Source organism: Doryrhamphus excisus, linkage group LG1, assembly GCF_037039965.1.
Source record: "Doryrhamphus excisus strain RoL-2023G ecotype Guam linkage group LG1, RoL_Dexc_Guam_v1.1, whole genome shotgun sequence".
NCBI lineage: Eukaryota > Metazoa > Chordata > Actinopteri > Syngnathiformes > Syngnathidae > Doryrhamphus > Doryrhamphus excisus.
In genome coordinates, this window is record NC_136357.1 from 7,594,443 (window position 1) to 7,619,634 (window position 25,192).

General features: G+C 44.1%; 1 protein-coding gene across 1 annotated transcript; it reads right to left on the minus strand.

Moving 5' to 3' along the window:
* Positions 1-163: 163 nt before the first annotated feature.
* tle3a (TLE family member 3, transcriptional corepressor a) lies at positions 164-21,680 on the minus strand. The gene is made up of 21 exons (XM_058075594.2): positions 21,308-21,680; positions 20,845-20,977; positions 20,478-20,578; positions 20,283-20,346; positions 18,921-18,965; positions 13,018-13,080; positions 11,861-11,965; positions 8,386-8,590; positions 7,976-7,983; positions 6,200-6,322; positions 6,075-6,125; positions 5,850-6,002; positions 5,261-5,393; positions 4,966-5,141; positions 4,791-4,864; positions 4,456-4,705; positions 3,751-3,998; positions 3,519-3,666; positions 3,282-3,432; positions 3,018-3,094; positions 164-1,473 (listed from the first exon to the last, which is right to left on the minus strand). The coding sequence occupies exons 2-21, from the start codon at positions 20,866-20,868 to the stop codon at positions 1,366-1,368; spliced, it is 2,307 nt and encodes a 768-aa protein (XP_057931577.1). The 5' UTR covers positions 20,869-20,977; positions 21,308-21,680; the 3' UTR covers positions 164-1,365.
* Between the last annotated feature and the right edge of the window lie 3,512 nt (positions 21,681-25,192).

The following is a 25,192-nucleotide window of genomic DNA, read 5'->3' on the forward strand; positions in this document are numbered from 1 at the left end:
ACTCGGGTCTCCTATCTGTGTGTCCTGCGTGCCAACCACTTGGCACCGTACAGCCCGTAATAATCACCTTATGAAATACAATGTTATCATTGCGGAAAAATGTAGAAATCCAGTCACCCCACCCATGAGTAAAAATCTATACCCACTCAATTCACGCAGCAGCAAAAGCAGTATGTTCTTTTTTTTAATATAAAAACAGTCTATTGAGTCATCAACAACTGCCAACTGTACAATCCTCAAGGATGACGACACATGACCGCGACAAGTCTAATGTGTTTACACACAGTCCATTCCCCTCCATGAGCAGGTTGTAGTGGAATATTATGAAACACAGAGGAAAGCAAGCAGAGCTTTCCCATACAGCTGTATGTGCTGATGGCTTTTACCTGCCACCATAAGACTTGCATATCAGTCACAAACAGCGTTAGAGAAAGAGAGAGAGGCCATTGAGACTGATGACTTTGTCCAACGAGGCAATGAAGCGTCACATCAACAGGGTGAAATCAAGTCACAGCTGCTTCTCCATAAAAGCCATCAGTCTTTCAGTAGATAGAAATCCATTTCCATGTTATTGAAAGCAGCCAGAGTCCAGGGTAAGGTCTTCATTAAGCTGTTGAGTCACAGGCCGCCATTTTCCTCCTTCCAGTCAGACAAAAAGAGATTTTTGTCAAGCATTTTTACAATTATCCACTGCTAAATTCCACGGGTCAACCATCTGTGTTCTGTGTTAAAGCAAATTCCAGTGAAGGAGAAAAAGGCTGTTTTCAGGAGACGAAGGGGGGAAAAAATCCAAATTAGATTTCTGAAAAGGTCATCCACCACAACCAATGTGAAAAAAGCAGAGGAGGGGGTAAAAAGGAAATAGAATATCCGCTTACAAAGTTCTAATCTAATTTTCATTCCCAGAGGGGACAGAAAATCACTGAACAAGAAAGAACCATCACAAGCGTAATTGGACACCAAAATATAAATCTATAAAAGGCCTTTTTTAACTCCACTATGTACACTTTTCACAGGACCTCCGAGAAGAAACTCCACAGCGAAGCACTGCTTCTAGTTGTGTCATGGAACTTTATTTCCACATCAGAAAGGACGACTTAAAAAAAAAAAAAGCCCAGCAAGCCATTATATCCTTCTTGGTGCCTTTGGGAACTGCTCTCGCTGTACAAGTGTTAGTTGGATGAGTGAGGAAGTGCAGAGCCGAAGGTCACAACATCCAGGTACAACATAAACATCCATCATCTCAGTCCGGCGCTGCCCAACTTCCTGGCAAATCCATGTCGGAGCTGCGGGCAACGTCCATGCAGTCTGTGAGAGGGTGTGTCCATGGAGGGATGGAGGGAGGGAGAAGACAACGCTCCGTTCTTAGTAGATCACTTCGTACACTGTAGCTTTCTTGTCACCGGAGCCTGTCACGATGTACTTGTCATCCGTGGAGATGTCACAGCTCAGGACAGATGAGGACTCCTTGGACTGTAAAGCAGGAAAGACAGGGAGACGTTTCAGGCTTGCAGGAAGTACTCAGGACAACATCTGAAGTTAAGGTGACTATAGCGCTATCATTAGATTGAGGTGAATACGTTCTGGCCTGGTACGCCTAGCAAGTCAATAGCTCAGGTTCACTTTTCACTGATAAAAGAAGTCCTGAATCCTAAGGGGTAGTGGAGGCCAAAAGAAGCATACAAATTAAAGTAATTAAGCATAATTATTGATTTTCACAGTCATGTCACTCGTGTTTTATTCGCTATTAAATCATTTGCTACTCCAAATGCCACCGATATCTAACGTCGCTGCAATCTACCGTATTTCATATATAAATAGATTAATTAGCGACCGCATTAGCCTGTTAATTGTAATTTATATTTTAAAATCCCTCGCTAGCGAGGGGAATCTATATTACTGAAGTGTACCCGTGACGTTCGAGAATCTAATCACTCATGTGAAGTCTGTTTGCTGTGAATTATAAGCACCCTACGTCTGCCATTGTATTCAGTATACATACAGCATATGGATGGGCAGGAAGTGTGATAAATTAAAGATGTTAACAACATGACCACGTGTGTTTATTTATTGCCTTTGTTTTTATTACTTATTATTTATTACGATAGTACTGTTGATACTACTGTTACTGTATAATAAGTTAATAGTCGTAGCCCATCAATCATGAATAGTGTATGTGTCATTCCTGCAGGAGATGCTGAGCCAACTGATGTCTGCGCCAATCGATATCGACCGATATCAGTGAAAAAGCATGGTATGGATATCGGCTGATACTTGCTTTAACATTTTCATTTTGTAAAAGTAGCTCTCACAAGAAAAAAAAACCTAATGACCCCTAATATAACCAGTAGTACATTTACACTGCATGTATGTGATCGTTATAGGTTATCTCGGGCTGATACTGACACTTGGGGGCATGATACTGGGCCTGATACCAGACAAACCATGTGATGATCTTATTATCACTATTTAATCATGAGCTTATTATCACGTACTATTTAATCAAAAGACCATTTTGTTTCCAGAAAATTTTCAGTTTATTACATGTATTATATCTAAACAGTGTAAAACTGTGTGTTGTTTCACAGGCACGATACCAGAGCAGCGCGCTCTGAGTGGACAGCTACGGGGGCTGATACTGGACATGGTTAAACTCTATATTTTATCAGTATCACTGCCCTGGGCTTTGACACAGTATCATTTCGGCCTTTTCCCGTATCATTCATGGGCGGTTTCTAGGGTACAGGGCCAATTAATACTGTAGTATATGATAAGTATTGGTGTCGGTCGATTTCACTCATGGATTATCAGGATCTGTATCGGTAGCATAAAACCCTGATGGGAACATCCTTAGTAGGAAACATTTATTATGACCAATTTGTCTCATCTGCCCAAGTCACAGCTGGAAAGCGGCGAAGGGTGATGATGTAATGAGAATCAAGTGGTGTCTCGTTTCTTAATGGTTCGGACCAAGGGGTGGAACTGGGATTCAACATAGGAAATATTGAAGTGCATACCTGGAATATGCTGGCTCCGTAGGGAGTCCTCCAAGCATTCAACAAGTTGTCTTTCCCAGTGCTTACAAACCATTTCCCTGAAAGAAAACAATCTTATAACACCTCAGACATGAAAAGCGAGTACGTTTCTAGCCTTGAGCATAGAGATGGGCATTTAACTTCATTTCATGAATTGACTATGAGGATCATTAGTAGGGTGCGCTACTTAAGAGTTGAAGAACACATTAAAAAGCAGACTTTCTTTACAAAAGTACTTGTTCGTACCACAGTAGGCAAACTTGAGCGAGAGGACGCAGCTCTCGTGGAGGTGCAGCTGATACTTGTCCGGTTTGGAGTGGTGTAGCACTTCCACGTTACTGCTCTCCATGCCCACAGCTAACCACTCCCCAGTCGGACAGTAACCCAGCGAGAAGATCTGCAAAAAAGAGCAGTCATTTCTGTCAAATGATCCAAGATATGTGCTTACAGTATCTTCGTATTCTGCTTATTTGCGACTTGAACCTGTGATGTGAAGTCGTGCTGCTGTAGCTGTCGACCCTCCCTTAGATCCCAGGAGCGAACCGTGTTGTCAAGCCCGCCTGTCCACAATTTAGTGCCATCATGGGATATATCAATGCAGCTAGCACCGTCTGTGTGACCCTGGAACTGCCTACAATGAAAAGAACATTTATATTATAGACATTTAAAGAAAAGGACCCCTAATCGGTAAAAAAAAAGAATGTTTTCTTCCCACCTGACAAGAGTCTGGTTGTGGAGGTCCCACACGGCAATGTTTCCATCACTGCAGCAGGAGAAGCAGACTTTGGCATCAGGGCTGATGGCCAAGGCGTAGCACGCCGGCGCCGAGGAGGTGAGCTCGGCTTTGATGCGAGGCGTCTGAGAGGCCAGATCCCAGATGGTCAGCGTGCTGGCCTCGCCTCCTACAATCAATGTGCGGCCATCAGGCAGCAGCTTACAGGAGCGGATGTAGTTATCCCTGTTCTGTTGCCCACAGGACACAAAAGCCAAATCAATTGTTGTTCAGGGTCGCGCAGCTCAAGAGAGATTTCGGAACAAGTCGGTGGCGAAGTGAATGAAAATCCTGCTGTCATAATAAATCAATAGAAGCGTTTGTCAAAGCTGGTCTGCTCCCTTTTCAGCAGACTACTATGGCCACGTCTATTTTGTTGTGTTTATATTCTTTACAAAATGTCATGTAATAGTTATCGTTTCCTTATTTTCCTTTTGTGGTTTAGTGGACATGCATTATTGAATGAAAGCGTGTGCTTGTTTTTCTAACAGTGAAGCTGTCAGCGGTATGCCTGGCCTGGCCCTCGTGTTTAACAACAGATCATCCAAACGCTAATGGAACGAGCATTTGTTTAAACAGTTCATACCTGTCGCAACAACACAAAAAGGTGGTGAAAATGTACGCTGTCAATCACTCGGCACTCCTTACCAGACAGTCCAGTTGGGACACGGGACTTTTGCTGCCAGGTTGGCTGATATCCCAGATTTTGACACAGCCTTTGCCGCCGGTGTAGACGTGGCGTGTGGGGTTGCTAATGGTTACGGCACACACCACCTCGCCGTGACTCAACGTGTTGATCTGACGGGCGTGGCGTGGGATACCGGGGCCAATCAGGGCGTCGGGTGGGAAAGGTACGGGCTGCATCTGGCCGTCTGCGCTCACGTGGAAAGAGTAAGCCCTGGAAGCGGAACGTATGATCAATATTATCAGGTTACATTGCGAGTTTTGTACAAAAGCGGAGTTAAACCGAGCACAATACTTACGGTTTACCTCCCGAGATGGACGTGAGGCTTGCTGGAAGGCCAGGGGCTCTCATGTGGCTGTGAGGATCAAATCCCTGAAGGAAAAACAGGCGTATACATCAAAAACTATAAAAGCACAGAAAGACAGAATGAAAGGATCTATTATGGGTACTACTGTACATATTAGATGTGTTACCATGGGAGCGCGTCCATAGGCTGCAGCAGCTGCAGCACTCATCTGAGGGGAGATGTGCAGACCAGCATAGACACCAGGACTAGTCAGGCCTCCATTGATTTCGTGATGGCCCATCATTGCAAAGGGAGTCGGGTAGGAGCCTGCGATGGACAGAGGTGTACGCAGGGCTGGGGCTGCTGTAGACAAAGCAGGGAGGTTGCATTAGAATGAGGCATAACAGCAGACTGGCGGATGAAAAAAAGACTAGCAAAGCAGGATATTACATTGTCTTTTGTGCAAAGACAATGTTACCAACCGAGAGCCTCCATGCCTGGTGGTTTGCCCAGGATGGGTCTGAGCCCAGGAGTGGAGCTGGTGCCAGGGGTGGGGGCATCGTTGCGCGGGGTGGGGGTGTTGGACTTGAGGCCAGGCGTGGAGGATTTGTCATTCTGTTGAGGGGAAACGACAGAGTGTTCACAATCTGGGAAGCTGGGCACTGTTCAGACTGACAACTTGAGAGCAAACTGAACTTAATCCAGTCTAATTCTGACAACGCGTACAGTCCTGCCGAGCCATAAACTGCTATTTATTCTAAAACCTATTACGACCACAATGGGGATAGGCGCTTTTTATCCCTTTACTGCTTTGGCTTTAATCTTTTAGTGAGGAAGAGGGGGGAGAAAATCCTAGAATAGTTAAATACATTGTGCTATTAACGGCAAGGACCTGACTGATTCTGATTCGGGACAATATTATCCCTGACGTTTAGTCATGCACTTAAATCACAGACAGCTATTCCCTAATCCACTGCCAAAAATGTCCTAGATTTATTTGGACATGTCCCTTTGCGCTCCCTTTTAAACCCCTTTCTGGCCTACTTTGAGCCAGCTCTCCTGCTGCCTTACATGACTGAGCTCCTTGGCCTTGGAGGATGGGGTGCTTCCAGAGGATGCCACCGATGCCGGGCTGTTGGGCGTGTCTTTCTTTGGGGGTCGGGGCTTATCAATGCCATTTTCAGGCGGCGAGTGTGCTGGGCTGGCTCGGGGCGTGGCAGGATCCTGTAGAAAACACATTTTTCAAACATTGTGCTACCAATACAGTCAAAGCGCCTCGCCAAATCGCAGGCTCACCTCATTAGACACATCTACCACAAGGTCATCACTTTTCTCTCCATCACTGTCCTGTGAAGACAATGGGCTCATGAGTCGATATGCAACAAATGTGTTTATTAATGAAAGCGTTTTAGGTCACATACATATCTGCTCATGCTATCCTTCTCCTCCACTTTGCGCTTCTTGGAGTCCAAACTGTAGTCGGAGGAGCTGCGGTGCTTCTCGCTGGCTGTGCGTAAGCTTTCTGACGGCGATATTGAGTTATTCTGAAAAGAGAAAGGCAAACAAAGGCTTTATTAGCATTTCATCGAGCAGTGAATCATTCATCCGTTACAAGTTGCTCACAGGGAACGCCCCGTGCCAAGGCAAACACTAAATGCGTCTCATTCGCGCAATTATGGATGCCACAGACTCTTAAAATGCAGCTGTGAGCCAGCACCAAAGTGTACCCTGACACCAGCCAAGCCCAATCTCACACACACAAGGCTGTCTCTGGCTGCACAACAGAGTGGCCTATTATCTGAGCTGAAAGGAGGCTGGCTTGTTTTCTAAGCTGGGCTCCCTCCTTCTCATAGCTGGACAACAAACGGCCTCACGGGGACATGAGCAGAGTGTTGTGGCTGAACAGAGGGCCTTTTCTCTGCAGTCACTCGGGCTAAGCGTGAGAGAGCGCGGGGAGGAGAGAATGTGGATGTCGTGGGCATTGATTGCTGCACTGTGCTCAGGCGCCATGTCAGCTCAGGCTTTGAGAAAGAAAAGACAAGCTATATCTTGCCAGTGGGCACGGCACCGTGGGACAGACCGGTGCTTCTTCTTGGAGCTCGCCGCCCACACAAACATAGACCCAGCACTCTAAACGCCAACAGAATGGGAGGAACTAGGCTGGAGTCCAGCAGCTCCCCCCTGATTCCCTTCATGGAACAAAGCTATAATGTGAACAAGTCAGCAGCAGACTGAAGAAGTGAACAATGGCTGACGGACTGGCAGCTTGGGCAACAGGCCACTGTCTGTATAATGGCTGACCTTTAAAAGGGATGCTTAGCGTGACTCATTAACCAAAGTCACCACTCGGCTATCAGATGACCTGGGACGGGAGCGCAGAAACAAAAAAAGGCCTGCTAATCGCCCCAGGAGTTCCATTTCTTCAGACATGACTGAACCCATTGAGCTGGCCCAGCCTTCAGAAACCCAATCTCACACAGCCATCACAAGCCATCACAAGCCATCAGCGATCACAGCCATTCAAATTAAACGCTCGGGAAGGTCCACCCACACGGCTTCAGAGATGGGAGGAAATCAAAACAATTTCTCATTTTGTGGCGCTAAATATTTATCACATGCCAAAAGGAGAGGGAGCGATCTGGTAAACAAGGAAGACAGTGGAAGGGATCAAATAAATCCTTTAAGACGGGGGACGTCCACGTCATTCGATAATTGTGATGAAATTACAAGGCTTCTAATCTCTTCGGCATGATACAAGTCATTTCCTTCCTGGATTAAACATGTTGGATTTACATTTTCAACCTCATTTTGCATGAATCATTACTTTTTACCTCTGTCAGGAAGGTTATGCTTTAATTTTCATTTGATCAAATTATGCACAAACTTCCATCCATTCCAAGCCCAGACTTCTCTGCCTGCGAAAACTAAGGCGATTGGACCTAAAATGTACATTGTGATGTATATTGCAGCCTTTTGCGATAACACATAAACATATATATATTCATTGTCATATCAATTATAATAAAAACATCCTTTAGTTGATGACATCCACTGGAACATAATGCTAAATTATACAGGAGATGATATTCAACTTGAGGCTGATCCAAATTCCAATGACGCATTCTACTTGGTGCCACATTTTACGCTTGAATTAGAACTAAAAGTACAAGAAGAAAACTAAATATGTACACACTCACCGTGCTCTCTGCTTGTCAAACATCACAATGGTGGTCACGGTGAAGAAGGGGATGACGACGATAAATTAGAAGTGATGGGGAAGAAAGAAGAAGAAAAAAAAAGTCAGTTAGCATATAGTAACAGATGCCCCTGGCAGAAAGTGTGAGAATCAACCTGAGGGTACGGGGCCTCACTTATCACTAAAGCTGTTGAATAGCTTATGCAGTCACGGGCTGGGAATGTATCAGCTCATTACCCAGACAGAATGTGAACAGACAGGATGTGCTCATCACCTTAGGGCCCTGCGAACCTGCTCTAGAGATGGAGCAGTACTCTGCCAGGAGATGTTTTGTCCTTGTTTAACATCTATTCATCTGTCTAAACGTTCATATACGCACACTTAGAAGTTCAGTCGATCGCTGGAACTTACCTCTGTGTTCCAGATCATGGTGGTTCTTCTCATCCTTCACTGGGAGGTGGGCTTGGCTGCCCAGTGCTCCGAGTGCGAGCAGGCCGGATCCCGCGCCCGTGACGGGAGGGATGCCAGGCGGTTGCAGGCCGGAGGGGTGCGGGGGCAGCTGGACGGGGGGCCCGTGAGCAGCATGAGAGAGGTGTTGTGCCTGGAGTTGCTGCTGCTGCAAGCAGACGAGCAGACACCAAGTGGGTCACAAGGAAAAGGCAAGTGGGAAACATAGTGCACATAAATAAGGCTGATCTGTTGAACCCTGCATGTTATTAGCACATTGACACATTCTATTACCGTCACAATCACACAGCGACCCCACTCAGTGCTATTTCTATACTAGGCCAGCCCTCGCTTTGCGCACATGAGAGAATGACTTGTGTTCAACTACTCTACACATTTAATGACCCAGGGGTCAAGACGCTTGATTGCACAGCAGGAGCGGCATTTCCAGTTAAAGAAATAGCAACGACAAAGAGCCACTTTGAGTCGACCTGCACTTAATGGAGAGTAAACATTTCACTTCAAGTAAAATAGAGCACTGCAGCCACCGCAGCATTCTGTGCTCTACTCTATGCCATCAGTGAGCAATCCTCTTAAGCAACGTGAAGCTGTGTAGGAATCTGACAGCCTGTGGGCTAAACAACTACCTGCTTTTAAAACACTTTAAAAAAAAAAAAAAAAGCCAAGCAGCCTCTATTTACTCCTATCATATTCATGTTCCTGGATTAACACAGAACATGAATCATTTGCACGAGCAAACTTGCGAAAAACTGAAAGAACGCTAAGTGCAGAGAGCTGGCACTGCTGCCGTCTCACTTTGAGTGTTTGGAGTGTGCGTTTGTGTGCATCTGGAGGGCTGCTGTGGGAGCCAGGGGCTGGGGGTCCCACGCTGGCACTCAGTCAACCCACCCATATTCACCATCAATATTTAAAAGACACGGGGAAATGGATGGGAGTTAAAAGCCCCTCAGCATGGAAGTAAGCAGTTTAAAGCAAGGTTAAATAATACTTAGCTGAGACACCAATAAAAACATCAGCAATTTATTACCTGTCTGCGAGCCAGCTGAATAATTTAGGTGCTGTTACGGCATGCGCCTCCTCTCTTTTACAAGAATGGCTTCAATCAGCGGCCATTATCGCCCTTTCACCAATATGAGCCACTTTGTAAAGACCCGGGAGGTGAGACAGCTGATCAGGCGGACTATTAACATACATTATTCAGTCAGAAATTCAAGCCTATAAATTGGGCATATGGTGCTACAACTTGCCCTTAAAAATTCACTCCTCAGCATTTTAACAGCTTCATACTTCCTGTATTATCTGTGCAGGACAGGTAGAGAGGCCTGCAGTGGAAAATAGCTGGCATGATTTACCTTGCAGCCTTGTCCTTTGCTCTATAGGGCATATGTCAATGTAATTACAAAATATATCCATGCAGGCAGGGGGAGGGCATGAGAACGATAAGGACAGTGAGTGTGTTATAATACTGTGTCCGTGAGGGAAATTAAGGTTCATTGGCAGGGGAGAGTCATCCTAGCTCATTGTGTTTAATGAGCCACTGATGGCTAATATGCATGGTTGATCAGCAAGAGCCCTCATTAGAGGACCATAAATGAAGACAATAATAAATAAAGAAAGGAGTTTGGCCTGTTTCCTCTAATTTAATCTTCCATGATAAAGAGCCTTTTTTCTTGTGCTTGGTTAAAAACACACAGATGCTACAGTGTCTAATATAACCATCTCTGGTGAACTAGCTGGATTAAATATGATGCATTTGCTCAATGGCAAAGGTGTTCACCCTGCATGTATACGTATAGACATACATTACACCGCTACTTATGGTGTAAACACAAACACTATCACCTTACTGTTGAACATCAATTAAAAAAAGACACTTGCACATGGCTACTCGTTGCAGGAACAGGGAAATCTGGGCTACTTCTGTATTTGGCCTATTAGGGACTCAAACTGGAACTGCTAGCAGTGATCTCTACTCGAGGCTGCCCTAGTTGCATCCTATTAATGGCCCTCGGCCCCATCAATAAGGCATGCAGACAGCTCCTGGAGGCTGCCTGGCACGCTCTTTCACCCCACCTTGCTTTACAATATGCATGAGGATTTTGGCATGCCTTGCAGAGCCTCTCCTCAATGAATAACTGATGGGAAGGTATTCGTAAAACATATAGTAGCAACATATCCATCGCATCGCCTCCGACATGAGCGGCATGCAGGACTCCAGGCAAGGGGGGCCTGACTGGTTCACAAAATAGGGGAAGTCAATGCTAAAAACAGAACCGCTAAAATGCACCATGGTAGACGACCACCGGACGTCATTCTAATGTTTAGAGAAGCGCCGTCAGACAGACATAGTACATATTTTCTGCTTGATTTGTTTTGGAGACATTTGTAATTTGCAAGTCAATCACAGAGGGTACTAGCCTGTTTTGCTGTTTCAAATCATATATTAAATTTACGACAAAAAAAAATCATCCTAACTGTGTCAAGATATGCCATTTTAATCTCTAAACATTAAATGGAAACATGTACGGGCTAAAACTTGACCTGCATTGCACAAACCACTATGCATCTAAATGACTCCCATGGGTAACACACTGTACAATAAAAGAACTTCATAACAAAGCATCTGTATTGTATCATCCACACAAAGCCGGAACCATCCGTGAAGTATAATAAAACATCTGGTTCAGTCCAAACAAAAAAAAAAGCAATCGCCTCAAGAAACCCCCTCAGACAAATTTTACAGAGGAATCATCCTGGAACAAAAAGTCCCCAAGAGGGCATCAATTGAATTCCGATACGTGGCTCCAATCATCGAGTCAGCCTCTCCTAAAGCCTCTGCAAGTACAGTCGAACACTGATAGCGTGATGGTGAAACCAATCACTGCCGGGAGGGTGCTGATCAATGAGGAACAGATGGTGTTTTTAAGGCGGTGATGAACACCAAGTGCTGTGCTAGTGTACAGCAGAGTCGTAATGGCCGACTGCTGTCTGCACCGCCTCAGCTTTCGCTGGCTGCGTTCTGCTCACGCTCAGCCTTTTAATTCCCCACAGCTATCCAGGTCAGCAGTGAGGGATGAGGCTCCTCGTTAAAACCTTAACCAATTAAAGCAATACAGGCTGAGGGGAGGATTCTCAAGAGCTCTCAGGCTCTCATTTATAAACACACAACAAGGCAGTGAAGATGCCACAGAGACCAAAGCGGGAAGAACTCAAGAGCTAGGAGCTCCACTTATGGTGTATATAGCTGGACTACAATTCTAAACAAGAATATAAATATAGTATATGAGCACACTTTACATTGAAAGAGACACAATTAATGAAGTATATTACAACGCAGGATACACAAATGATTATTCAAGCACTTTTAGTCAATAACCAACATTATTTCTAAAAAGGAATAAAAAGGGAGTATACACACGGTGAGAGGCAGATTGGGAAGTCCACGTACCCCGATGATGGCATTCAGCTCAGTCATAGTGACCTGCTTTGCCCGCTCCACTGCCTGAGCAACCTGCTGTTGGTGCTGCGGGGAGAAGACATTTACAGAGACACATTAGGACATCATGCAGCACTCACTGTGAATTTAAACACTTTATTCGAAAATACATGCAGTGGAACATCAACCCAAATTTATACATACATCCATACCTCTAAAGCCACTTATATGAGCATTATAGGATTAACCAATGTTTCCCATACATTCATTTATTTATTTGTGGCGGTCTGCCAGTAATACATTTTTGTGTATAATGCCATTCTCTAACGACATTGACGTTGTGAGTTTTGAGAGCGAGTGATGTTTTGTTGATGTTCTGATATATTTGGAATGACAGCTGTGATTATTTTCACGGCTAAAAGAATTAGCTATTACAGCTAACCTGTACATACCGATTTCAGACAACAGTTTAATTGACACTTATTATTTGCAGCCATTGTTTATATTAACATTCGATTATGCGTTTATAATGCAGAGTTGGGTTTCTTTTTAGGTTGCGCCACGGCTGAGTGGTTACCACGCAGGCCTCACGGCTATGAGTTCGATTCCACCCTCGGCCATCTCTGTGTGGAGTTTGCATGTTCTCCCCGTGCATGCGTGGGTTTTCTCCGGGTACTCCGGTTTCCTCCCACATTCCAAAAACATGCTAGGTTAATTGGCGACGCCAAATTGTCCATAGGTATGAATGCGAGTGTGAATGGTTGTTTGTCTATATGTGCCCTGTGATTGGCTGGCAACCAGTCCAGGGTGTACCCCGCTTCTCGCCCGACGAAAGCTGGGATAGGCTCCAGCACTCCCGCGACCCTCGTGAGGATAAGCGGTAAAAATGAATGAGTTTATTTTTAAAGAAGCAATGCACAGTGTTTATACTTCAAAACTGAGGCGTTAATCTAATAACATCTGACCTGAACCCCATAAACACATTATGACGGGACTGGGCGGTTGGGGGCTGTGCAAATTAGACGATAACGTCATCAAATCCAAATAAAGTGGGTATTTCAGCATCTTTGTCTAGAAAAGCACTTTATTATCATTCAAGTGCATTAATTTAATGTGATGGAGTCGCATTCAAAGCTTACCTCTTGTGACAGGAAAGGCATAATTTGAGCTAAAATAGCATTGAGCCGTTTGGCAATCTCCGTCTGGAAAAGAACAGAGGAGCAAAATGAGACAGTAAAAAATATGAAACAGACAATGGCTTCACATAACCCCGCCTTTAATGTTTACACCGATTAAGTCAATTACTGCAGCAATCAGAACTGCTTGACTCAACATCCTCTAAACAGCGTGATATTGACATTTGAAAGATTTAAAACATTAGGAGAGCCCAGGGGGATGGAGCACAGCTGTGCTGAGAGTGCACTCCATGCTAAACGGATATGAAGCAGCAGAGTGCTGCTGGATTGAGAGGATCCTCTCTCGCTCTGCCCTCCTTCCCCTCATCTCAGAGTACAGTGTCCTGCACTTAACCTCTATGTTAAACCGCACAACCACACCCCAGGAAGTGAAGCCCACTAAGCAAATTTTATGGTTTACTTACATGTGACATTTCAGGATTTTTGCATGCACAATGTAAAAAAAATTACACACCCTAACGACTTCAAGGGGAACGCACAACAGAGCTATCAATACTATTAGAGGCAAAGCCGCCTTATTGCCTTATTCCTGGACCGTTTGTCATTGCAAAACAACTGCCACCACCCTCCCAAGCCCCCAATCCATCCACAGAGGCCTGCCTCCATTCTTCTGCCTGTCTACCCAGCACCATGGCAACGGCTGCAGCCCTATCTTGCTGGGATCATTATGCAAATGGAACCTCTCCTTGACCGTAACAGGCTTTAAAATCATATTACGTGCTTGGAGGCAGGTCATTAAATTGAATTTTCGGCCTGTCGATCACATAATGCTGCAAATGAAAGCTCGGTTAAAAAAAAAAAAGCAGTGGGAGGAGGACATATGCAGAGGGGGGTGTGATCGACCTCCCCCCTTGTAAAAACACTGCACAGCTGGCTTGCTCTACCTCCTCTTTTCTTCCAGGGATGGAAGATGAGAGTGTTCAGGTTCAAGCTCTGCACTGGGAGCCGAAAAATAACAGTGCCAAAGCTACATCATCTATGGAATTTATGAGCTGCAGTTCATCCCAGGGCCACTGCGGAACACAAACACATCACAGGGATATGCTCGGATTTTTCATTTGGAGGAGCACACCCGCACACATACGCACAAAGTGCACCTCACCGACCGCCAGCTTATTTATTACACATGGCAGAAATGCCAGGCAGTTTTGGCAGCCTGACGTATTACCTCTGAGCAGAGCCAGAGAGATTGGAGAGTAATGTGCAACAGAACGAGACCTGCTGACCTAAGCTGCAACATGGATAGCCACTTAGCACGGACAGCCAGATGGACAAAAAAAAAAAAACAGGCTGAGGAGAGGATGAAATATAATTACATGAAAGCATGTGATCAGACAAACTAATGGAGGACAACTATACAGTGTCCTTATGTTCCACCCAGTAGTTCACATTAACATCTTCAACATCCGCACAATGAACAAATAACCGGTCCATACCAACTTCAATGGGAGACTACTTCTGGTAGCATTTAACACTTTATTATATGCAATTCTTTGTGTCTTTTATTATAGTATTGTTTTACAATGACATGCTTTTTCTTAACCCTACTACTTAGTTTTTAAGTCTTTGTTATTGTAACACGTCTGGCCCGCCTCTGCTCTGTGCACGCAGGGGTCTCTGACCACGATCTAAAGATTCAGAGTTGAGAGCCATAGTACTACACTATGCTTTCAAGAAGTGTTTTTTGAACTGTACTGTATTGTATTGTATGATACGTTTAATTATGTGTGACAGTGGGATAAAGAATGGAAGAAAGAAAAAAACTGTGCTTTCATGCTCTACATATTTGATGACTTTACTGGTCGGAATGATGTCATATGATCTACATAGTCAACAAAGCTATTGCCATCTCACTACAAACCCCGCATTGCAACTACAAGCCGCAACTATTCTAGACTATGCTGTAACTGAATAGAGAATGACATTCGTGGTAATAGATCCAAAGGATATCCCTTAAGAGAACAATGTAGATTATTAATGAAAGACGTTGAACCCTTGCTTGCTTGTTTGGCATGCAATAAAAATGCTGAACAATCATTGAAGATGGCTAGATAAAGGATTTATGAGTATGTGTATTAATGCAATCAAGTACGTGCTCTGGACAGGGTTCAAGAAGGGCCTTCAGAAATGGTTGAAAAGCACCCTAGCCTGTGTAATCCATGTTTGTCAAGATAAGCCACGTCAATAGCAGTCGAACATTTGACAGGATTTGCAAAAAGGCCTTGAGCGCACGGCCCATTCCTCTGTAGCTTAGTGTCACCATGACAGCTGGCTGGAGAGGTCAGGAAGTGGCTCATCCACCGGGGCCCTGAGCAACTGGCTTGCAACACAGCATGCAAATACATGGACCATGCATCGACTCTGCTCGCCACTGCTGTCAAGAAAAGATGCATTGCAAAGCTGGGAGGAGTTTTTGCTGTTGTTGCTCCCGCTGGCAGATAAAAACGGGCTGTTACTGTCACTTTTAGTAGATGACAGCTCAGCCCTTGAGAGGCCAGCTTTATGCTGCTGCTGCTGCTACAGACAATTACAGGTACTCGGACTTGTGTAGCACCACTTTAAGAGCACTCTCAGGCTGCCTTGTCAGTCAGCATGCACTGAGGTGTTTGCCCGTAGCCATCAGCAGAGAAAATGGAGTCAAGACAGTGACAAGGATTAAATAACGAGGGAAAACAGTTGGTCACATGATCAGTCGGCAAACACTACTTGATCTGTCTGATTTGGAGGACCACCAAATTAGCTAAGATGCCAGAATGACTAAACTGACTATTGTTCTAGCAGGACGGAATTAAGGCACATTTGCTACAATCAAGGCAAAAGAGGCAAGTACACGCACAAAAACACTCAGGTTACTAAAATCGATTACTAAAATTACTAAAAGTTGGTCGTAGGGGTGGCCATTAGGACCGAAGTTTCATGTGTTTATACAAAATAACCCAAAATGGAGATTGAACTTGTGTGGTCTCACATCCCTCATCTAGCTACACAGCATAAATCGTGCCAGCGATGACTTCCTGTTCAGTGCACAGTAAGATTCAAAATAAAAGCACTTCAGTATGAACCAGGACTGTACCACACCAGGTGAAAGATGTGTGTCATTGCTTCTCTGGTAAGTAAAGCTGCCTATGTTTACGTTGACAAGGTGTTTAGATAATGCTATTATTTTTTTTAAGAAAAACAAGTAGCGATGCCGTGGATGTTCCGATTCTGGGCATGGGCTGAAATCTGCCAATACCGATACCTATCACACAGATTCATTATACATTTTTCCATTTATTTATAATAAGTGTTATTGGCCAGCGGTGCCGTATAAAGGAGAAAAGTCAGGACAATTGTCCCTTGACTGCCAGGGTGTCCAAAAATAGGTAATCACTAATAAAATTAGCAATGTGATTTTTTTCATGTGACCGAGAATTGGTGACTGATGTGAAAAAAGGAACCTTATAAACTTACAGAGGATGAAATGACTTCTTTAAAGAGACTAAATTTAGATGTGAGAGTACATTGGTGCAGCTCCAACAGGACTTCCAGGTAAGTGAGAGAGCACTCGGCGGACCCGGTGTCTTCCACCACTGAGAAAGGTTGGTCATCTCGTCCATTATTTTTCAGATATTTGCTTAGCCTTCTGACTGTCATGCAGATACGGGCGGTTCTTGTCCACGTGGCTGCATTAGCTGCGGTTTGACTGACAACCACACAGTGAGCCTCAAAAACTCACCATACTCAATCAAGTGTTTGTTGTTCAAATGCCGTATTAAAGCTTTTTAACATCCTATCCCTGCAAGATCGTTTTTGTGGCATGTGTTAGCGGTTAAGCTCCACAGGCATGATGGTTTTTGTTATGGCACGCCTGCGCACTGTGAAGGAAAGTTGGGAGGATGCTGACATTAGTTAGCGTTAGCTTTTGAGATGTTGAAAGGCATTCATCTGCAAATGCCGATCATGTGATTTTTTTCACCGAAAAAAAAATTAATTGAGGTTATGAAGCATATAATAATAGTGGGGGTAATCCTTTTACACGTTCTTCTACATGCAGTACTACCACTATTTGTATGTACAGCAGTTCCACTATGTTTGTTTTGGCTCCGGTTATGGTTGACAGTCTTCTACATTCCAAACAAATCTGTGGTCAGCCTTGTCCTGAGTGACAACTGCAGGTAATTGGACTGAGGTAACAAGCACCAGATGATGGTAATTACCAGCAGACGTCATGCATATAGTCTGTCACGTATTAGGATGTCGAGAGAGAGATGAAATAGCACAGTCACGTCAGTCCATCTGAGCTGATGTATGCAAGCTGAAATCTGAATTATGATTGAAAAAAAATATGCACGGTTATAAGAATGGATTTCCTCACTATGGAATAAATCTGCTGGCGGGAAAATAATATGCTTGTGTGCATCCAATAATCCAACCCACCCTCACTGCCTGTTAACCACTCTCCATCTTCTCCACACCTCCCCCAGCCTGAGCTGCATGGATGGGGGCCCGCACTGTTTGCTCACAAACATGCCGTTCAGCAGGTTAGGGCCCCACTGATGAATTATTCAAGCACTTCCAGCAGCTCTGTTGAGGTTCCTGATAAAAAAAAAGTCAGCCACTAAAATGGATCAGTCGATTAACCTGTTTACACAAAGCTGGGGTTGTCGCCCCGCCCCACCCCCAACTCAGCTTTATTCTCCTTCTCCTCCACGCTCACCATCCCCCCTCCTCGGCCCTATGGTTGGCGATAAGTGCCTGACAGAAGCTATCAGAGTGGCCCCGGCTCTGACAGACATGTGGCAGCGTGACACACGGCCCAGACTCTGATGGATCACACTACGCCTCCAGCACTGTCATTAGCCCAGCGGGGCCATTGCGGGGGAGGGGTGACCTCACCGTTTTTAAACATCAGGGAATCAAGAGACTTATGCCGTATTTCCACCAAGTGAAACAGCTCTATGTGGTGACCTATATCCGTAAACAACAAACAAGGCTTCAAAACAGGGGTTTTCAAAGTGTGAAGCAGGCCTCCCCTGAGAGGCGCCGGATGCCTTCAGGGGACATGCAGCAGCTTCAGAAAAATAATGAAAAACATTGTTTCAACATGCTAAGATAACCTCCGTTATGTTGCGGCAAAGGTAACAGAGTTACCACAGTAATCAAGTCAACATAGTCTGGGGTGATGCTCCAGAAAAATCATTTTTCAGGGCGTTTTTTATATATATATATATATATATATATATATATACACTTTGCAAAGTCCTTCTATAAACCTCCGTGTTGTATCCACAACATTTTCAAAGTGGCAGATTTGGTATTCCATTCCATTTACTTAGTTGCCCACAAACAAACAGCATACAACGTGTCCTTTACCACACCTGGTAACACAACTAAAGGATGCCAAAAGGTCCAACGATTCTTTTGAATCCCATCACAACACATGTTGATGATGATGGACACAATTTGAATGGTCTTTGCATTACAACACTACGTTTGGACGATAGAAGCACAATGACTTCTGCCCTCCTTTCTGTAATTACATAGATCATCCCTCAACCTGATCATTAATATGCTGCCTTTAATCAGGAAACCAAAGGCCGACCCAGCCAAAGTCTACCTTTAATCTAATCAACAAGGCTGAGATAAATCCTGAAGGATTTCAATCTTCTGGCCAATTTTCTTAAGAAGCTCACAATATTCAACTGAGACAAGATCCCTGCTGTCTTTGAGAACAGCAGGAGTGTGTGTTTACAGCATGATGTCAAAACTCTATATAGATCATAGCCTGCTATCAGGTTTGATGTCCCACGACAAAAGAAAAAGGCAGTGAACTGATTTAAAATGAGCAACAAGAGGGTACCTACCTGTTTGTGCATCTCAATGTTGAGCCCATAAGACATCTCATAGTACTGCAAAGGAAACAAAGACATCATGTAATATCCCGGAAAAATATGAAGAGATGCAAACGCTGACATCAACACATTGAGGAAATCCTCAGCTCAGCAAGTATTCATTCTGGCTATCTTCTTTTTTTTTTCCTACGGTCATTCATGTCATCATGCTTGATGTCAGCATATGAACTTAAACTTCACATACATTAAAGAAAGTACTTTCTATTTGCATTATTTACTATAAGTTGTTCTGTAATACACAGAGGATGCAAGATCAATAACTGAATTGACCACTACTCTAATTGCATCACGACATGGTTCCAAACCAGCAGCAACTGGGAGCAAATACGATCAACTTAGATGAGACGTAAAAGGAGATCAAAGAGTGACCATAAATAGACATTCTGCTTTTCCAGTGAGGGTACAGAGAATAAAAGCGTTCAATGTATTGATCGGCATTCTCCCTCAGATCTCCAGGGTGTCTATTTACTTAGTCTAAAGTGTTTGCTCAACACTCTTTATTTGCAGCCAGGTCAGTGCGTCTCTGCTTGAGGAGGCTACAGGTGGCAGCTGGGCCACAAATGGCTTTCCGGTCATTCTGATGAAGCCAATGTATTATTCAGTCCATTAGCATGGCAAAAAACTTAAGTCTCAAACAAGAAAGCCATTCTATAAGAGATACAGGAGTCCCTAGCAGCCAGGAGTGTAAGTTGACACCGTATACTTCCTCGTGTGTTTACCTAACCTCCTCCCTGTCAGCCTGACATGTTGTTTTCCTCGCTTATAAAAAGAAATGTTTAGCTTCAACCTGCAAGTTGTCGCTGGAAGTCCATGTTTACTTGGGATGACGGGGGGGGGGCACAAACATGTCTTTCGTTACGTCATGTCGCATGTTAAATTCACACATCACCGGCACACCTAGGTTTTCCAAAGTCACACTGAACCACAGCTTGCTCCTCCATTTTGTTTGATAGCATTTTCCCACACAGTGCCCCTCATTTACGGCCATGCATGTGTCTGAGCGTGAAGTCTCCTAGGAGAATAATCAGATCAGCACACACAGAGGGCAACGCCGTGGTCGACCCTTAGAGACCAGGGGTGCGCTTTAATGGAGCTTCGGCCTACTGCCGCCTGTCTGTCAGTCAGAAGGACACCCCCCCCTTTATCAACCAACCTCCTAGGGGATTTCACAGGCCCGTACTTGATGCTCAAGCCACCCTAGCAACCACACAGGTGATCACAATAGATGCTGCTGTCTCACTCCACCCAAACTAGCTCGTTAGCAAGCCGTGCATTTTGGGGCCGTAATTGCTACCTATAGCATTGCTACCTTACCATGACATAGTGGCGCTGCATCTCTGTCTTCTCATTGGCCAGCTTGTCATACTCCACCTTAAGACTAAAATAGGAGAGAAGGTGTCAATTTCAGGCTCTCTGTCACTTGCATAACTCACTTAACCACTTGGCAGCAGATTACAGGACCGATTCATTTTGCCTGGAATCAAATATAACTTCTTTTGTCAAGTGTACCTGTGATACTGGGCTTGCAGGAACTGGAATTCATCTTTAATTCTGTCACAAGATTCAGCTACGGTGAATTTGAAGCCAGGCTGGCCGGGCTGATGAGGAGCCTGAATTATAAAAAAAAAACACAAGCCCAAGTCATTACTTTGTACAATTCACACTTTTGACACATGTTAATAACTTAAGATTGTTAAAAACACAAAGATTGGTCAATTAAACACAACACCTGTCGTCATATTCACACTTCTATTTACCACCATGTATCGTTGAAATATAATCTTATAGACACTTGATGGGGTGCAGGGAGGGAGGCACCATGTCAACACCACCAATAAACATGCATGCTATGCACAGAGGAGGAAGCGCCTCTTACCGGATGTCGGCCTTGTGGATACATCTTGAAAAAAAGAACCCTTTGTTTATTTCTGCAGGTCCTTTGACAAAATGGTAGAAAAAAAGGAGCAGGCAAGGGGCTTGTTGTTGGTGCAGGAGAGGTCGTGAATAGCCTGTGTTGAGGAAATGACGCGGTTTAATCACCAATCAAATGCACTTTTGTTTGCAACTAATAATCCCTGTGAGAATAAAGCAATCAGTACGGAAGCCAGAAACCAAAAACAGGGTCACCTATTCTTATAATACCATTGAACAAAAAAAAAGGAGTAGGCACTTTTACGCAGGTGCGATAAGAGCTGTATGTGTTGACGGTTTAAAATCTCAATAAAAGCACCAAATCTCCGCATACAGGAGGAAACGGCTTCCCTTCGAGTCCTTCGAAGCGCCCTAAAATGTCACATGAAGCCGAGAAAAGAGTACGGGCTGCTCATTTTAACACGTACCGAAGAAGAGAAAGCAGTCTTTTAATCCGTCCAAACGAGATCGTAATAGAGCATCATCTTTGCGGAGCCGCACCGCGAAGGCAGCAGTGGGCAAAGAACACGGCGGTGTTGGCGGTGCGGTCAGGGCTAGAACAAAAACTACTTTTCTCCTTCAAGCCGCGAACCTCCACGGAATGTGTCCGCTGTAATCCCCCGAAAGAAAAGCGGGAATGTATCTCCGAAATACGCCCAAAAAAAGGAGACTGTTTAAAACATGGTGCTCTCCACCATCTCCCTCTCGGTTGTCCAGTTTAGCCCGGTTACCACACACAGGCAGCGGGGCTGAGCTGCCGTGAAAGCGCCTATCTGTCCAATCGGATTACTCGCCAGGAAGACTGCCACATCTGCCTATCGGAGGGCGGCGACCCCACGTGGGGTTAGCGCATTGTACGTATGACGTCACCACGTCATTCGCCCGACCCCCTTTGCTGCTGATCCACACAAACAACCATTCAAATTGGACAGAGACAACACATACTGCACATCCTCATTAGCGACCAAATCTACATGTTATAATTCATTGTCTAGAAGGACAGCGAACGTGTGTGTGTGTGAGACGTCGATGCTACAGCCACATATGTGAACTAAAGTAAAACCCTTCGACCATGAAGGACACCTCAATGACCAATCGATCGGCGATTAAAATTAAAGCTTCGTCGTCGTTCTGTACGACACATCCGATCCCATTCGTGGTCTAACAGCAGGAGTAGTGTATAGGGCAGAGGGTTGTCTTTGTGTGATATTTACATCAGCCATGTCTGCTCAGCCTTGTTTTCGAGCTGTCCCCCACGTGGGGTTTCTCTGCGGCTTTAAGGCGTCTCGACCAATGGAAAACCAGCTCACTTACAGGCCGGCCTGTGATTGGTTGGTGGCTGTGGAGCCTGTCAGTCACGAGGCAGCGTTGTCAATCAATACCACGCGGGGTCAAGCGTTGACAAATGCCTGTGCTCCTCAGTCCTTGCCTGTGAATGGAGGCTGGAATAGCTGCTTAATTAGCTTCCAATGGCTTCTCTCTCCTGTTCAAACAATCTGTTACCACCACGTAGTAATGAGAGACAATATTAAACAAAAGAGGAAAAGGAAGTAGTTGTAACATTACAACCTGTAGTTTTCCCTATGCACACTTATAATGTTTTTAGCGTTTTTCACAAAGCTAAAGGACCTACCTAACTCACCTTCTGCACCGCATTCATATAGAACAAACATGTTCTACCATGGGACAGTTGGTGACAGGTCATACGTTTTCACATTTGGAAGCTATGTATTTACACAAAACTTTTTTTAAAATATATATTGTTATTGACATAAAAATGCATACATATAAAAATTAATTTGGGAGTTTTCCAGAAGATAGTATTATTGTTTGTCTAAAAAAAGAGTATTGATTCAGGCAATTTTTTTTACTACTGTCATGCATGTCATCATGGTAGCACCTACCTATGATTGATGTAGTCACAGTGCCTACTAGTGGTCTGGCATGGACATTACAGTGTATTTTTAGGGGGGGTGTAGTGAGAGATGTAGCAAGCGGCAACCTAATGTAGTACCTGGACTGACCTATGAGAGGCAGCAATGAGCCACAAGGTATCCAGAATGGAGGAATATAAAAAGAAGAAGATCTGATTTCTGAAGTCAGTCTCACTGTTTTATCTTTTATCTCTCTTGTTGGCTATCGTTGACTATCATGGTCCCAGGCCCGACGGTCCTCTGGGTTGAACACACACATCGGCATTTTAGCATGCATGTTTATTGGTGTGGTATTGTAGCTGTGCTTTGTGGTGAATTTAGGAGCATCTGGTGGTAGCCATTGTCCAAGATCCCTTTCTGCTCCCCATAGTGGCATAATAGCAGAGATTGCTGTAGAAGTCCCAGGAAAATCATTAATTTATGCAGCATGAACACAAGCCTGTAGTGTTGTCAACTCCAGAGTGGAGAGAAACTGTGACATCATCATTTCACTAAAATAACGTATTTGTTCTCTCCACTCTGGGAGACTTATTCCAAAACATGGTGGACTATGTGCCATTTGGGCACATGGATGAAATGGTAAAAAAATATTAGCAAATGTGTCCAAAACTGTTTTCTGGTGTTTCCTGTGGTCATCTGCATGTGGAACTACTTTAACATGGCAATTGAACATAACAGAAAACATAACATTGTCTTGTAAACAGGGCCAGCAAAAACACTAATATAGGCTAAACAATACCTCCTACTAGTACCCACCTGGAGCATACAAATCACTTTTTTTAAACTATGATTTATCATTATTTACTCAAATGCAACTTTAGTAGCCGATATGGAACTAAAAGGTATTTATTACTGCATGCACATACTGTATGCTCAGTGGAGTAATCTTCTCCCAGGCCTGAAGTGTGAAAGCATGCCATGGTTGTATAGTGGCAAAGCAAAGGTCATTGTGTCATGTTAGGGTCTGCGCCCAGCATTTGTCTACTTGTCATTCTTGTCAGCCACCTAAAGAGGATGTGGGATGACTGTGTTTTTTTTCCTCTCCCCCCAAAAAAAGAGTAGGAACTGTGTGAGAAACTCAAGTACACACAAGAGCTGTCGGCTTAATCTGAGCCAGGCAACCCCCCGATCCCCTTCTGCTTTGCAATAGAGAACACTTGGATTAAAGGCAACAAAGACTGGACCAAACCCCAGAGAGCAAGGTGGGGAGGGGGGGGGGGTATCCACCCTGTGAGACCCCCGCACTGTTTATTTACACGGAAACCCTAGCCTGACTGGAACACCCAGCCTCAGGCATTGCACACTGGCCTATTTGCAGAGGTGGCTCCAATTCTTGACAGAGCAGGGATTGTCCTCTCTGCTGCTGCCGCTTTGAAAACAGCTCACTTTAGGCACAACATTCATACAGAACAAAGATTTTCTACCGTGGAACAGTTAGCATCATCTCATAGTAGTATTCACAGTTTTATCTCTACTGTGGAACCTCTTATTTGGAGGCCGTTTACATGAGACACATTTACTGACAATGAATGTCGTTCTTCCTGCCACCAAAATGGGCTTGTTATATTTAGAATGAGCTCAGAATTTTCATAATTCACATCAAATATCCAGGAATAAACCAGGAATTTTCATTCCAACAGCATTCCGACTCATTCTACCTCTAATGTGAGTAGGGATTATGCCTTATTATATTACTTATCATATCTACTATATTAGATAATACATGTATAAAGGTGACTGTAGGGGTGTTCTAATAATGTTAACAGTTTTAGGTCATAAACAGGTTTTGTATGCTAACTACAAAAATATTCCATTTATTGATATTGAATATGTTGAAATTCACCTATCACGGTACCAATTAGCTGCGATGAACGAGGAACCTTATGTTTTTGCATGTATGTCACACTTAAATTAATCACAGCAAGTCCTCCAGGTCCTCAAGCACACTGCCACCACCATATTTTACTCAAATGAGGTCTTACTTTTACGTCAGCTGTACTGGGTCAAAAACATACAAACAACAAAGTATTTTCCCAAAGGTCTTGAGGATCACCAAGATGCCAAAAAAAAACCTCTTGGATGAGTTGTTGCTGCACTCTTGGGGTAATTTTGGTTGATCGGCCACATCTGGGAAGGTTCACCACTGTCCACCATGTTTTTGCCCTTTGTGGATAATGGCTCTCACTGTGGTTTGCTGGAGTCCCAGAGCTTTAGCAATGGCTTTATAACCTTTTCCAGACTGATGGATTTCAATTAATCTGAGTTAACATATGTTTTGATAGAGTGGGAGCAATCACTTGTCAACACAGGATTATGAAGGTTTGGATTGTTTTTTTCCCTTAATAATATAAAGTATCATTTAAAAAATATTTTCTGCAC

Coding starts and splice junctions, on each gene's coding strand:
- tle3a (XM_058075594.2), bottom strand. CDS start 20,868: ATGTATCCACAAGGCCGACATCCG. Junction 5,394..5,849: donor AGGCCAAGGAGCTCAGTCAT/GTAAGGCAGCAG, acceptor TCCCCTCAACAG/AATGACAAATCCTCCACGCC. Junction 3,667..3,750: donor CACAACCAGACTCTTGTCAG/GTGGGAAGAAAA, acceptor TTTTCATTGTAG/GCAGTTCCAGGGTCACACAG.